This window comes from Lycorma delicatula, chromosome 11 (genome assembly GCF_047948215.1).
Source record: "Lycorma delicatula isolate Av1 chromosome 11, ASM4794821v1, whole genome shotgun sequence".
NCBI lineage: Eukaryota > Metazoa > Arthropoda > Insecta > Hemiptera > Fulgoridae > Lycorma > Lycorma delicatula.
Window position 1 is genome coordinate 48,691,854 of NC_134465.1, and position 15,512 is coordinate 48,707,365.

Here is a 15,512-nt window from a genome sequence, read left to right on the forward strand (position 1 = left end):
TATGGAATATTTTTACAAATAATTGTTACAAGTCTATACACACCAGGGCTGTACCTTACAATTGATGAACAGTTGGTGGAATTTGGGATTCCAAGGGCATTGTCCTTTTCAAATGTATGTCCTATCAAAACTGAACAAATATGGCACTAAACTCATTATCATGTGTGACAACTCAATGTCACTGATGCAATGCCATATCTTGACAAAGGTACAGTACCTTTTGATTCCAGTGGCAGATTTCTTTGTTGTAAAGTTGACAGAATCTGTAAAGGGGAGTCATCATACATAACATAACTCTCCACAACTGGTTCGCAAGCATGCCACTTGCCCACAAACCTTTGCAGGAACATCAACTCACAATAATTGGCACTGTTAAGAAGAACAAAAGGGAGCTGCCCAACGAACTTATCAACATATGGTCACAGAAAAGTCGGAAGTACAATGTTTCTTTTTGTCAAAAAGCTCTCAGTGCTCTCTTATAAACCAAAAGGGGGAAAGGTAGTGACATATATTTCAATGGCTCACGACGAAGGAATCATTGACAGCACCTCGAAAAAACCAGACATAATATTCAGTTACAATAGTACCAAAGGAGGTGTCGACGCATTAGACGAGATGTGCCAGAACATGTACTGTAATAGAAAAATGAGACGATGGCCTCTCTGTGTTTTTTATAGTATGTTGAATATGGTGTGTCCTTTGTAATTTATTGTCATAACCAGTACAACAACCAAAGAAAACCACTTATCAGATTAAAATTCATGCTGGAATTGCATTAACAACTAACTACTCCATGGCAGAGACAATGGAACTTATTGCTCAATTTTCTCTTATGAGAAGATAAGAATGGTGCAGACATACTGTGTATTATGTAAAAAACCTATATGTGGGGAGCACCAAAAGAAGTCATGCATAAACTGTCTGTAAATAATACCAAATGTTTACTAATTTATTTAATATATTGTAAAAGTTTTATAAAATGGACAATGTTTAATGTTTAACAAAAAGAAGTAAAATGTTTTGTGTAAACAATGTGTTATGTAAAATGTGGTTCAGGTTTTTAATTTAGACAACTGATTATTACTTTTATGTTTTTTTTTTATCTTATATTATTGAATAAATATTAAATAATAGTATTAATTAATAAATAATATACATTACAGTAACATTAAAAAGTTATTCTCCTGAGAACCCCACTTCTTTAGCATGTATGTAAATTTTACGTGTAGTTAGTAATTAGGTATGCATTCATTCTGTTAGTGAACTAGGGTTAATTTATAATGGAAGATTTTCAGTTTTTTTTTGTTTTGTTTTTAATAAAAATGAAATCTTTTAATTTTATTGATTTTGGTAATGTAAATTTTCTCAGAATTAAATTTTTCCCAAATTTTGTCAAAAATATTATTTGGTTATTAGCAAATTAACAAAGTAAATTTAACCAAACCCAAAAAAGCATGCTCTTTCAGCTGCATGCAGTAAATTTTTTTGATTTTATAATAATTTTCTCAAAAATTATTTGAAATTAAGTTCAGGAACAGATGTTTTTCATTTTTTCATGGAAGATTGTATAAAATCATTAATTTTGCTCAGTAATTTATGTTCCTAGAGTTTTAGTATAGTGTTATTTGACCTTTAGAGCAGAAATCTGGACAAATTCTTTTGTTAGTCACAGCTTGAAAACAGAAGTATTTCTAGATGTAAGTTTATATGATTTTTTTTTCATTATTTTGAGAGGAATATATCCCTATAAAATACGGTTTTTTTATAAATTGAATAGATTAATACATATGTTCAGATAGTATATATACTATGAAGAAAACTCATAGACTATCTTTAGTCTAGATTAATATAACTAAATAAACTTATTCTATTGTAATATTAATGCTATAATAATATTTTTGTTAACAGCAAAGATGAGAATAAAACTTCATTAATTGATCGATCACATCTGTATCTGATTACAAATAAAGTATATCTAAAATCAGTATAGCCAAAACAAACGTTAAAATTTTCTCTTATATTTTATGAACTTGAGAATTGTTTAATTCATTAAGTGTTTTGATGGTTCATCATCTTATTTTTAACTTAAATTTGTAAATATAATATTTTTCCAATTTTTCTGATAATAAAAGGAATAGTTCGGCATTTGCCTGCCAACCTGTAAGATTAACACAGATATGTAAGATAGAATGCACACTTTTTATTATTATTATAAATATATTACTCACATTGAAAATCATTAACAGCTGCAACAGTTTGATTATTCATGTTACCATCTTTATCTTTATTTGCATCAGAATCATTTTTCATATTAGTAATGTAATCGTTATTCAGAATATTAAATATTTGTTTTGCTTTATTCCCAAAATAATTTAAATCACCTTCCACAGAAAATTCATATACATATATTGGTGAATGATTCATTTTAATTATTTCAACTGTCATGTATGTACCAATTGATATAAAACCATCAGATAAAAGCTGTAAAATAGATATTTAAAAATGATTAATTATTTTCATTCTTTTTAATAAAGAAATTTAATATAAAACCTTTATGCTTGATGACATATTTGAGACTACTGACTGAGTAGAGTATTCGAGAATGTAAAGGAAATCTAATTGCCTTCAAGGACTTGGAAGAGTCCATACTGTGTAGTGACCAGTCCATGTTAGCACTGAAAGGAAAGGATTTCAGCCAGATTATTTTACTAATGCACTCTATGTAATAAAACTTCTTTAAGTCAATGTTTTTAAAGAAGATAATACAGTCAAGGCTGCAATCCATGCAAAAAGGATAGGATAGTATTCTCTATCTTATGTTAGTTTGATTCCATTTACAATTATCAATCATTAAATATAGGCCTTGTGTTTTCTATGGGAGTTTGGAACTACCATATATCATATAGTCACATCCATATAAGGTTTATGGAGATTCACTCATGTATTTAACATTCAAAATTCACATTAACTAAAATATTTAATTAGTCTATTTGATAATATAATTTGCTGCGATTAATTTATATTGTGCTCTCTAGATGTAATTTTCAAAACAACCCCTCCTGTAAAAAATGATTATACTGTTTTCTATAATAAAATGTTTTCTCTTATATATTTTATATTATATTTTTTCTAACTGTCCAAAGTGGAGCCAACACTGATTAAATATTTAATATCAAAATATATGGCTGTGTTGTTATGTTCTTCATTTGAATCTTACGATTTTAGTAGAGTTTATCACAAATTAACCAAATACAGAAAATTCATTTCATCTATTATAGCCTTATCATTATCATATCATTTATCATTACTCTGATCATATGCTGCACCCCAACATGTTTAATTTTAGCTTCATTATTTTAATATTATTCGCAGTATAATATTAATATAGTATAATATTAATATTAATAAGCTGTAGTTTTTGCTTTCAATTCCTTATTCAGAAAAAAAATTCTTTGAGTGCAAGGCTCACTAATCTAAATTGGATCTCAGTTTTGTAAATCTTTTCTCTCATTTCTCACATATCTAACAAAAATTGTAGTCATAACTAATGGAGACAAGTAGCTCCAAAACCTACTTATGTGAAGTATGATGTAGTAAGAATATATTCTCCTCCAGCGGATATGACTTAAATATGTAATTTATCAACCTTTTTATTTAAATAATGTTAAATATTTTTACTAGTTTCTTGAGTGTTACATAATTTTATTAGAGGAAAAATCTTGTTCTCTGGTCTACCAGAGAACGCTGCAAGCTAAGTTGGGTAATGATTATAAGAATCTGTTACACTTTGAGGCTTCCTTCTACTTTCCAAAAAAATATCTTATTAAGAATATAGATTCAGGTAGTTATATTGATATTTGAATTAATAAATAGAAGAGAATAAAAAAGATATTAACTGATTTTACCATATAAAATTTCCTTATGGGTTAGAATTTGTATCAGTGAATGAGTAGGTATGTAGCTTTATATTATATAAAGATATAAAGTAATAATTTTTCTGGATATATTCTGGTATAAATAATTTTGGTTTAATTTTCAATTTTTGATGTAATTTTTATGTCATTTGCCATTTAATTTCTTCAAATTGTCATGAATACAATTGTGACAATCATTTCATACATATTTTATAAAATCAGTTCAGCCATTAGGAGTAATAGGAATAGCTTAGTAGCTATCTACAAATATCATTTCCAGATATCCTAAATGATTAAATCATTTAAAAACACCAAAATATTATTTTTAAAAATCTGATCCTACTTAGGTATAATTGGCTTTATTCTTATTTAAATATACCTAATAATAAATACATTTACATAATATTTTCAATTAATAATTAGTGGTTTCAGCATAGGGGTTACCATGATGGGGTGCTTGACTCCCCCGGGTCATTTAGTCAAACAAAAAATTATAGTTGTATAAATTAAAGTTCCATTTACCAACAATTTTAAAAATATATATCAGAGTGCTTTCGGAGCTGTTACTCCATCATCAGGGATTTCCCGTAAGATGTTAATTCAAATTCAAATGTATAAACATATTTAAATTAATAATTGTTACATTCATAATAGTCAGTCGTCAAGAAATAAAATTAATTTGTATGTCAATAAGACTGTAAAGTCATGTCCATAAGATGTTTATGACTATTATGAATAATTAATTATTATATAATCTGTTTATAAAGGATATCGTTATCGAATTTGACTTGTTCATTGATTAATTTATTATTATTCAAATATACATGAAATTTTTCTAAAATACTGGTTTTATAATAATTATTAATGCATTCTAATATTTTAATATATTCATTAGGGTTATAATAATGTCCACTTTCTAAAACATGTTTAGTGAAATTAGTTTTCTTTATTATTTTTAATAATTTAATGAAATGAACGATTTGCCATTAAAATATATTTTAAGTCACAGTTTTCACAATTAAGACTATATACTCCTTGTTTTTATAAATTACAATTATTATCTTGATTTATTGTTATAGAAGGGACTTCATTATTTATATAATTTAAGTCTTAAATATTTTATTAAATTTATTATAATTTATATTGCATTCAATTTTAACGTATTCATTTATTATATTATTATTCATTAGTTTTATTTTGTCCTTTATGTGTATTTTATTTTTTATTCTGATGTATCATTTATTTATTAATTTAGTATTATATCCATTATTTAAAGCTATGTATTTAATATAATTCATTTCATTATTTAATTTTATATTATCATATTTTAAGTATTTTAATGCTCTATAAATTAATGAATTAAAGGTTGCCATTTTTTGACTTCAAGGATGAAAAGATCTAAAATGTATTATAGTATTCTATATAGTTGGTTTTCTATAAATGTCTGTATCGATTTTATTAGTGATCAAATTTTTGTTAAATTTTATGTCCACGTAAGCAATGCTGTTATTATTTTTTCTGCTTAAAGTGAATTTAATATTATTATTTAAAGAATTCATTTCTTTAATTATTGTATTTTCTTTGTAGTTAAATTGTTGGTTATATATTATAAAGATGTCATCCACATACCTTTTGTATAAAATAATTAATGCTTATTAATTTTATTGGATATCAGGGTATTTTCTAGTTCATTCGTAAAGATATCGGCTAAAATAGTGAAAAGTGGAGATCCCATATTTAGACCTTTTCTTGTTTATAAAATTTATTATTAATTTAAAAATAGTTGTATTTAATACATAATTCTAATAGATTTGTTATTTCATAAATTATATTGTTATATATATTTTTAATTCATTTAGAGTATTATTAGTTATATTTATGGTTTTATTAGTGTCAATGTTTGTGTACATATCTTTTATATCCAGTGTTATAAATTTGGTTGTATTATTTATATTTATATCATTGATCATATTTGTTAATTCGTAACTATTCTTTAAACTGTATTTATTCTCAATTTTAATATATTCTTTTAATTTATTAAATAAAAATTTACTTAGGAGTATTAACATAATGTATAAGGGGGTTTTCTATTTATGTATTTTAGGTTTTAATATTGGAGCATTAGTATTAGTTATTTTAAAATATTATTTTGGTGTATTCATCCTTGATTAAGTACTTAATTTTTTTAATTTAAATGTTATTTCTTTTTTGATTTTATTAGTGAGATCCTTTATTTCTGTAAATTTATTGTCTTGTCTAAATTGTTGGTAAGTGGAACTTTAATTTATACAATTGTATTAATACTAATGGTGCCAAATGCTTAATAAACTAAATCAAAAAAATTATAGGTCGATATAAATAGGTTATAATAGTATTGTGCGTCAGAAAGCATGTTTGAATCGTGGCAATAGCTATGGATCCCGTTGCAATAGCAAAAATGGATGTTAGAAACTTGTTTTAGCACGAAAGATATACTATATAAGAAATTATAACAAGTATACCACTATACCACACTCTAATAATTTTAAATAACAATTGAAAATTGTAATTAGCTACTTTTGCAGCAGTTTTGCTTAATTAGATGGTTTTGAATTTTTGAAATGGTTGATTTTGCAACTAGCTACTTCTGCTAGTCGCAAATAATAAAACAAATTTGTTCAAAATATTACAGGTTTATTAAAAAAATACCAATATTCAACAATAAAAAAAAAAAAAAAAAAAAAAACATTAAAAGTTCAATAGCTAATAAACAGTGAATGTTCAAAATTCATAATAGTCCAATTTTTATTGTGATCAAGTTCAATTACTACAAAAGTTATGTTAAATAAAACACAATCTTGGCACAAAAATTTCTAACGTCAAATCAGAGCCAGTTGGTCAAATTAATTTCATTCTGTATACAGTCATAGCCTGTTAAATTTGACTGTTGCACCAATTTCTTTGTGTTTTTTCTACTTATTCCACTAATACACTTTTGTAGAAATGAAAAAAAATTACTTTTATAAATTTGAAAAAAAGACAATAGATGGATTTGAAACTCATTCTCATATTTAGGTTAAAAACATTATTCATGAACAAAAACAATTTATTCTGATTTTCAAAATTCTGTAACTTTGTGAAAAATTGTTTTATGAAAATTGATAAAAAAACATTTTTAAGCTTGAAGTTTCTAGTTGAGAGTCCATACAGAAGTTTAAATTCTTAGTTTTAATTTTTTGGAAAGTGTAGTAGTATTATTTATTTTCTTTTAGGGAGACAAAAGAGGAAGCAACCAGATAAAAGTAGTAGCGAACGTGATAGCAGCGGATAAGAGAAATTGAAGCAGAATGCTGGTAAAAAATCTAGTGGATCTTCACAACCATCTGGTTCTGGTGTACAGGATGAAACTTATTTTGAATGATGTGGGTCACTGGCTTGGATGTTCATTTAGTATAACCTCATCTCAAAAAATGGAAGGTTTAAAAAACTGTTGGTCACCAATAACAAGTTATGACTTTGCTAACGATGCTGTGCAATTAAAAAGAAAATTCAAATAAAGTTGGTTGGTGGATTATGCTCCTTGGCTGGCATATTCCAAGAAATTAAAGGGCATGTTGTGCATTTACTGTGTGTTGTTTCCACCAACTAATGTGCATGGTGTTTTGGGTTATTTCATGGTGAGGCCCTTTACTTTCTATAAAGACATGCACGAATTCGTGAAATCTCACGTGTCATCTCATAGGCACAAATTGGCAGCCACAGCAGCAAAATATTTTGTTGTAAACATACTCGTTGATGTACAGCTGATTTCTGTCCACTAACAAAAAATAGATGCCAACAAGAAAATTTTTGCATCAATAATTTTGACTGTGATGTTTGTGGTACACATGACCTACCTTTAAGGGGCAAAGAAAATCATGAAAGTTTTTGAAGAAGATTTGATCAAACCCAAAATTGATGCTGATGACCACATTTTAAAAGAGCACATAGAATAATCAGTCTATGTGACTACGTCATTAGAGATGACTAGAGATCACTACTGATGTAAAGAAAGCATATATATGCTTACAGTATCTTGGCAGACAAGGGCAATGACATAGCAGGGAAGAGCATCTTTCTGTTGGAGTTAGATTTTTTGACGAAGAAAAGATGATGGTTCATGAGGAATTTCTAGATTTTGTAGAGTTGATTGACATGGATGCAAATATTGTAGCATCTGTAATTAACAACTTTATAGAAAAAGTAGGCCTTGATCCAGAAAAATGTGTCAGACAAGGATACGATGGGTGTTCCAGTATGGCAGGAAAGGATGGTAACGTCCAGAAAAGTGTACGAGAATGTTATACTTTTACTATGCTAGTCACAAACTGAACTTAGTTATAAATAACTTAAATGAGTAAGCAGTGATATGAAATATGGTAAATAAATTTCCTGGCTATGCCGGTCAACTCATACCTTTCTTTCTTTCTTTTTCCTGTTTAGCCTCTGGGAATTACCATATTCAGGTATTACTTCAGAGGATGATTGAGGATGATATGCATGAGTGCAAATTAAGTGTAGTCTTCTACATTCTCAGTTTGACCATTCCTGAAATGTGTGGTTAATTGAAACCCAACCACCAAAGCACAACGGTATCCACGATCTAGTATTCAAATCGATGTAAAAACTGCCTTTACTAGGACTTGAACACTGGAACTTTCGACTTCCAAATCAGCTGATTAAGGAAGACACATGTTCACCACTAGACCAACCCACTGGGTTAGGTTAAGTCATAGGTTACGCAGCTTTTTCATTACAAAATCTTTTTCTGCGTTTTAGGTTCGGAATTTATAATTTTAAAAAATTGTTTACATTTTGTGATAGCTCTATATATTAATTGTAATTTTTCAAAAAGTTTTTAAATATATTTAAAGGTAAGGGAGATAAAGCAAAAGAACAAAGAACATATATTTCAGATTGAAGAAGTGGGGTTGATTTATTGAAAAGAATTATTTTGGATAATTTATATGTGCAAATTTGCTTTAATAAAGATTTCTCAAAAATGTTTGAAAGAAATTAAATTTTTTTTTTTACAATATCCCATCCCCTTAACAAATTAATTAAAAAAATTAATTCAATCAATGATCCATGTACATATAAAAATATTTGAGACAAATTTGAAGAAAATTGGTTTGGTCAATCCTGAAATATAAGGCTAAAACCAGTGCAACATACTACATACCTAAGTATGAACGTACATAAGTTTTGTTAGTCTAGATCAACTAGTTGGAACCTAAAACATAAAGATTTGATAAAATCCAATACCACACCTTTTTTTGGTATTGATTCTTAAAACTGATCTCTACACTTTCCCCTTTAATAAAGCTATTCTAGCTACATTCACCAGGAAAGTAAAATATATATATTGCAGTTAGTAACTTTATATAAATGTCCATTAATTTTGTCACAATTTTAATATTCTATGAAAGTGAGTTAATAATTTTTGTCACAGTTTACTATAAAAGACAATACTTCATAGAAAACTGTGAGAATAATAAGTTAAACTGATGTAAAATTATAAAGAAATACTAATAATACTACTGACTTCTTAAAAATAATAATAACCTAAAATAAACAGATATATAATCTATTAAAAACACAAAAAGTACATTATTAACAGATTATAAATATAATATATAAGAGTTAATCAGTCTCATCCATTTCAAAAAAGTAATCAGAAAAGGAGAAGATTACTCAAAAGTCGGCACGATTCAGGTTATTGCATCATGGCCTGTGTCATAGCCTTGTTGCTTTTCCAACAAATAACAAGAGATATCTTTATATACTGTATAATGGACATTACCGCAGTACAATATGTCTTTCATTGAACAATTTACAAATGTCAAACTTGGTCTTTTTCTTTTAAAAATTTCATCAAATACATTAATGTTGATTAAAAAAGCATATAGTGAAAGCAGGAATAAAAATGTATGAGTAGTACAAACATTTTAGTAAAGATCATGTTATAGTTGATATGATATTTGAGACAGGTGTCTACATCATTAAATCTATCCTTCAGAAAACAGTGAACATATTTGAAGAGATAGAAAGAAATGTACTGATAAATTAGTAGAATTAAATTTAAAATATTAGATTGAATTTGCTACAATATTCTTAAAAATACATCATGTTTATCAATACAATACTATTGAAAAATAGTATTAACAACATATTGATCTAGGATGATCAAGAAATATACCTTAATAAGTGAACATCTACAGAACATTCACCATACGCTTTCAAAACTAATCACTAACAACTGATTTATTCGTTTAATTATGTGAAATAGTTCTGAAAGAAATATAATACATGCTGATAATATCAACGCTAATGCAATAAAATAGCTGAATTAGATTTCTAAGAATAAACTCTAGGAATGTTTCCAAAAAATTTATGAATACTGGGAAAAACATGTAGCTAACAAAAAAAAACTATAGTAAAAAGACTTTTTAATGGATTAAATGTTTTTTTATAAAATAATCATATTCTGAGAACTTTTTAAAATTATTTTTCTAATGAATACGTAAAAGTGAACATACTTTTAAAAAATCTGGTAAATTCTTCCATGAAATATGTTTGTCCTTAAAATAAAAATCTCGAATAATATTTTTAATTGAACTTTTCAATGTTGAATTTGCAAATTCTTTAAGAAGTGTTGGTATTATTGTCTCAGGTATGTTGTTCAAACTTTCCATTAATTTTGGTGAAACAATGTCAGGAAAATCTAAAAAAATAAAAAAAAAATTAAATTTCATTTTATTAACAATGAGGTAGTCATTATATACCTCATGTTGTTCTGTGAGTGTGTGCGTAGAAACACGTGTGCATGTACGCACATATGTACATACAGAATATATAATATCTCAGGTGGTCAAACTTAAGGGACTGATTCAGGGAATCAAAATAAACAAAAAGGTACATGTGAACATGTACCTTTCATTTTCCCTCTGTGCACCATTTTCTTTTCTAAATAAAAATTTATATCATGGAATTAAATAAAGATATTTTAATGAAATTAGTTGTAATGTACTCGACAACATCTTCAACAAAATAAATAACTTTGAAATTTTTACTTTAGAAAATTCCAAAATGACAACCATTGAAATGATTTAATCATTAATAGCTTTAATCTGAGTTTTATTAGATAAAATGTTAGGCTTATATTGTGAACAAAATGGCATTTTACTTGTTCAAATCATTGATAAACAGCTGATATATGGCTGTTGATCAAAAAAATTATGGAACCTGACAGTTTTAGACTGTTTTCAATTGAATAAAAAATAATTAATTATAATTTCTATTAATAGAACATATCTAGTATGTTCCTAGTATTAATAAATATCATGTTATCCATTCATTTTGTATTTCAGTTTAATTCAATTTCATATTTCAATTTCAATTCAATAACATCAGTTTGTTTGACATGATACTATGCAAAAAATTACACTGCAACGCAGATTTAATTACTGTATTAAAGAAATAAAATACCAGTAATAATATTGTACAACAAACAAATTACAATAATACTTTCATTTAGAAACATGTTCAATTAATAAAATTGCAAGTAAATTAAAAATCATAAAAATATAAATATTTGCTTATAGATTAAGATTCATTGTTTTCAATTTTCCGTGAGAGTAAATTCTGTTCTCTTTTCTCAACCTCAGCTATACTATTTTTTATATATAATGAAGATAAATTATGAAATTCTCTAACACAGTTGGAAAATTCATGATTTTAAAATATGGCAATCTTCTTCTATCCATGAAATAAAAGGACATGCTTTATTTTGTAATATAGAATATTAAATAAAATAATCAAGATCTACAACTAAATTTAAACAAATAAAAGTACTAAATTTAAAGTAAGTTACAAATTAGCCATTGGTACTTTAAAAATTAAATTCCTTGTAATTAAAAACTGTAAATAAAGTTCATGAAAAATTTTAAACAACTTACACAGAAAAACAGTATTAGATTCAGCATTATTCATTCCTACTATGGTAGGTATATCTGATAAATGACCACTTGCAAATGCTTCGAATGGACTGACAACTATCAGACTTTTTTCTGGCTTTTCATCTATACCTTCTTCAAAACTTGGTACAAATGCAAAAATTTGAAGTTTTTCAAAATCCTATTAATAAAAATTATATTAAATATTTAATTAATTCTTAATGTTTATTTGAAGTTACATCAATAAAATTTATTATCTAAATATAAATTTGTCACACAATTTTTTATTCTTTGTGTCTAATGACATGTTTTAAGAGCAAGTTCTCATTATCAGATGTAAATATATCTAATTCTTTGTATTAAAATTTGTCAGTGAACATAAATACGATTAAAAAGTACACGTAATTACTTATGCTGATGTTGAAAGCGTCATTATGAGGCACATTGTTCAAGGTTCATCTTTGTGACTTCAAGTAAATATAAAATGTTTCTATTCAGTATTTGCCGATGCTCTAAGAATACCTGCAAATAGTAGAATTATAAAAATTATATATAATTTATTAGATGTCAACCTTAGTTGGTCATTAAACAGGTTTTAATCAACCTAATACCAACCAATATTCAAACTATACAAAAACGTTTTACAAAAAAAATGACAGTGTGGAGGGAGCGCATAGAGAATTTCGCCGTCATTTTAATCTGGGATGGCATGACCGTGTTCCATCAGCATATGCAATTAAAACATGGATATGTAATTTTGAGGAAACCGGTTCGGGAATGAAAAATAAATCTCCAGGCCGTGAGCGAACCGTTCGTACACCACAGAATGTTCAAGTTTCACAAGATGCTGTCACACGAGGTCCACATCTGTCAATCCGTCGTCTCTCAGCATCTTTACAATCGCATAGTTCAAGTGTTCGAAGAATGTTAGTGAAGGACTTGCAATACCATTCGTACAAGTTGCAGATCGTCCAGGAACTGAAACCGAATGATGCAGTTGTGCGAGCACAATTCTGCAATGTAATGCTTCAGATGATAAATGATAACGAAGAGTTTGTTCACGAACTGTGGATATCAGACGAAGCGCATTTCCACCTCAGTGGATTTGTTAACAAGCAAAATTTCAGATACTGGGCACAAGAAAATCCTACGCAGCTACACCAGCGTCCGTTGCACAGCCAGAAAGTGACCGTGTGGTGTGCTATGTCATCTTATGGTGTTATAGGCCCTTATTTTTTTGAGGATGACAACGGTCTTGCGATTACAGTGACGCGGCTCGTTACGTAGCCGTGCTTGAAACCTTTGTTGTGGAACAACAAAAGAGATTTTCACCAATTCTTAACACAGCCTGGTTTCAACAAGATGGAACAATGTCACATACTGCACGAATATCGATGGCAGCTGTACACTGATTGTTTAGACAACGTGATGGCCTCCCAGATCGCTTGATCTCTCAGCTTGCGATTACTTTTTGTGGGGTCACCTTAAAAGCAAAGTGTTCCACAGTAGACCTGCTACAACGGAAGAACTGAAGGCAAAGATCCGAGAAGCAATTGCGGAAATTCCAGTTGAGATGTTACGTCAAACCATGAACAATTTAACCAAGAGACTTCATGAGTGTTTATGTAGAAGAGGTCACCTGGAAGATGTCATCTTTAAAAAATAAACTAAAATGTATGTATCCTAAAATAGCAACATTTGTACAATTACATGAAATAAAATTAATTTTCTAAAAAAAATTTTTCATTGACGTTATTTAATTTCCCGTTTCTTTGAATCACACTGTATGAGCAAAAGCTGTTCTAAAACTGACTTCCAGTTAGATAAAAAGCAATACAAATATAAAAAGGGATTATTATTTACATAAAATGATAAAATTACATAAATATCATACCATATTACCTACATTCAGGAAATTAATCAAAGAACTCTGCATTAGGGTACCCACCAATCCTTTTCATAAGTTGTAAATAGTTACAGAGGTTTGGTTAATCATTAGTAGATCTTCACTTATGCAAGCTAATTGATCTTCATTAATTAGCATCAGATGCAGGCTATAGAGAAGGTGGTTAAAAAACTTAGTAGAACTTTTCAGGTAAAGTAAAAAATGTTTGTATGTTCAGTTTTATTCCTTGAAAAACAAATTTATTAAAGAAGAAAAAAGAATAATTATTTCGGTTGAATAGTCTAATGTGATCCTTAAAATTTCTTAATAGAATTATGAAAACAATAATCTAAACCGTAGGTTCCAAAAGCTGAAACTTCATGTGCATGATGCAAGAATTGTAGTTAATCCAAGCTGTAATAAATGATTCTTGTGATTAACATGGAGTTACAAAAAAAAATTAATCAAAACAAACCAAAGAAAAATTTTTTAATAAACTATTTAATTAAAAATACTGAAAAACATACTTCTTGTGTGACAATTTCATCTTGAGCCATGATTAAATCTTCAGCAGGTATTTTTAATAACTCTTCAATAATTTCACCATACATTTGTTTTTTAATTTTCAGATAATCACACAAATCTAGTGCATTCTGTTCAGGATCATCATTATATGCCCAAGGATTCATAACTGATCCACTTTGAAGTATTACTTTATGGAATAATCCTATTTAAATTTAAAAAAAAGAAAAAAAATACAAAATGCAATAGACATCAAACATGAATACAAAAAATATTTCCCATAACTTCTTACAATATTAATATCTTCAACTAACCTCTTTCTATGATGCAAAACAAAGCTTTATTATAGACTTAGGTCATAGAAATGTACTGTCCTGCTCAAGGTTCCATTAAATCAAATAATTTATATTGTTCATATAACTTAAAAAAGATACAATGAATAGGTATATGAAGTGTAAGAACAATTATTTTATTCCATTAAAAGACTTAAGAAGAAAGATTAAGAAAACTTAAAAAGGGAAATTAATATTTTTGTTGAAAATATAATCAAAAGTTCATCTTCTACACGAAGATGTAGCAATCAGTATAGGAGGAAACAGAATAAATTATATGAGGTTCACTGAAAATGTATGTTTTTAGGAGATTTTTTTTTGGTTTTGGAGAGCAAAATATTTTTTTTTGTATTATCATTGCCTGGTAGGTAAATATTATTAAAAAAAAACAAAAAAACTAAAACTTACAACTAATAACACAGAAAAAAAAATCACTAAAAACTTACTTAAAACTAATATCAGTCAGAATCTTAACAATAAGACACATAAATAAAATTTAAGAGTTCAAGAGAGTTGTAAAGGCTCCTTCTTGGATAACAGAAAGATTAAAGAACTAACATAAAAACTATAACAATTATAAGAAAAAAATTACATTAAAACAATGTTCAAAACCATAATAAAATACATACATGAATAAAGAAAAATGAATAAAAAATGATTGTTTCACACAACAAAAATAAAATTAAATGTTATGTAGAATACTAAAACTTCATAGAAATTAAAACACCCAATCTAAAACTTCCTTATCATTGCCCATTGCCGAGGATTCGACGAATGTTTCTGGATAATTTAAATTTTCGACATAAGGCCGCATAACAATGCCGTACACAAAGATGTGTACTGTTCAAGTACACATCATGTGTACATGATATGATGTGACCGCTCA

The 15,512-nt window shown here is 27.5% G+C and overlaps 1 protein-coding gene across 2 annotated transcripts in view; it reads right to left on the reverse strand.

Moving 5' to 3' along the window:
• The window catches only part of LOC142332581 (juvenile hormone esterase-like), a 56,194-nt gene that overhangs the window by 6,402 nt on the left and 34,280 nt on the right, over positions 1-15,512 (reverse strand). For both annotated transcript variants that reach the window (XM_075379093.1, XM_075379092.1), the window contains 4 exons: positions 14,300-14,499; positions 11,891-12,068; positions 10,472-10,656; positions 2,229-2,481 (listed from right to left, as the gene is read on the reverse strand). In XM_075379093.1, coding sequence (XP_075235208.1) covers positions 2,229-2,481; positions 10,472-10,656; positions 11,891-12,068; positions 14,300-14,499 — 816 coding nt within the window. The remainder of the gene's footprint in view (positions 1-2,228; positions 2,482-10,471; positions 10,657-11,890; positions 12,069-14,299; positions 14,500-15,512) is intronic.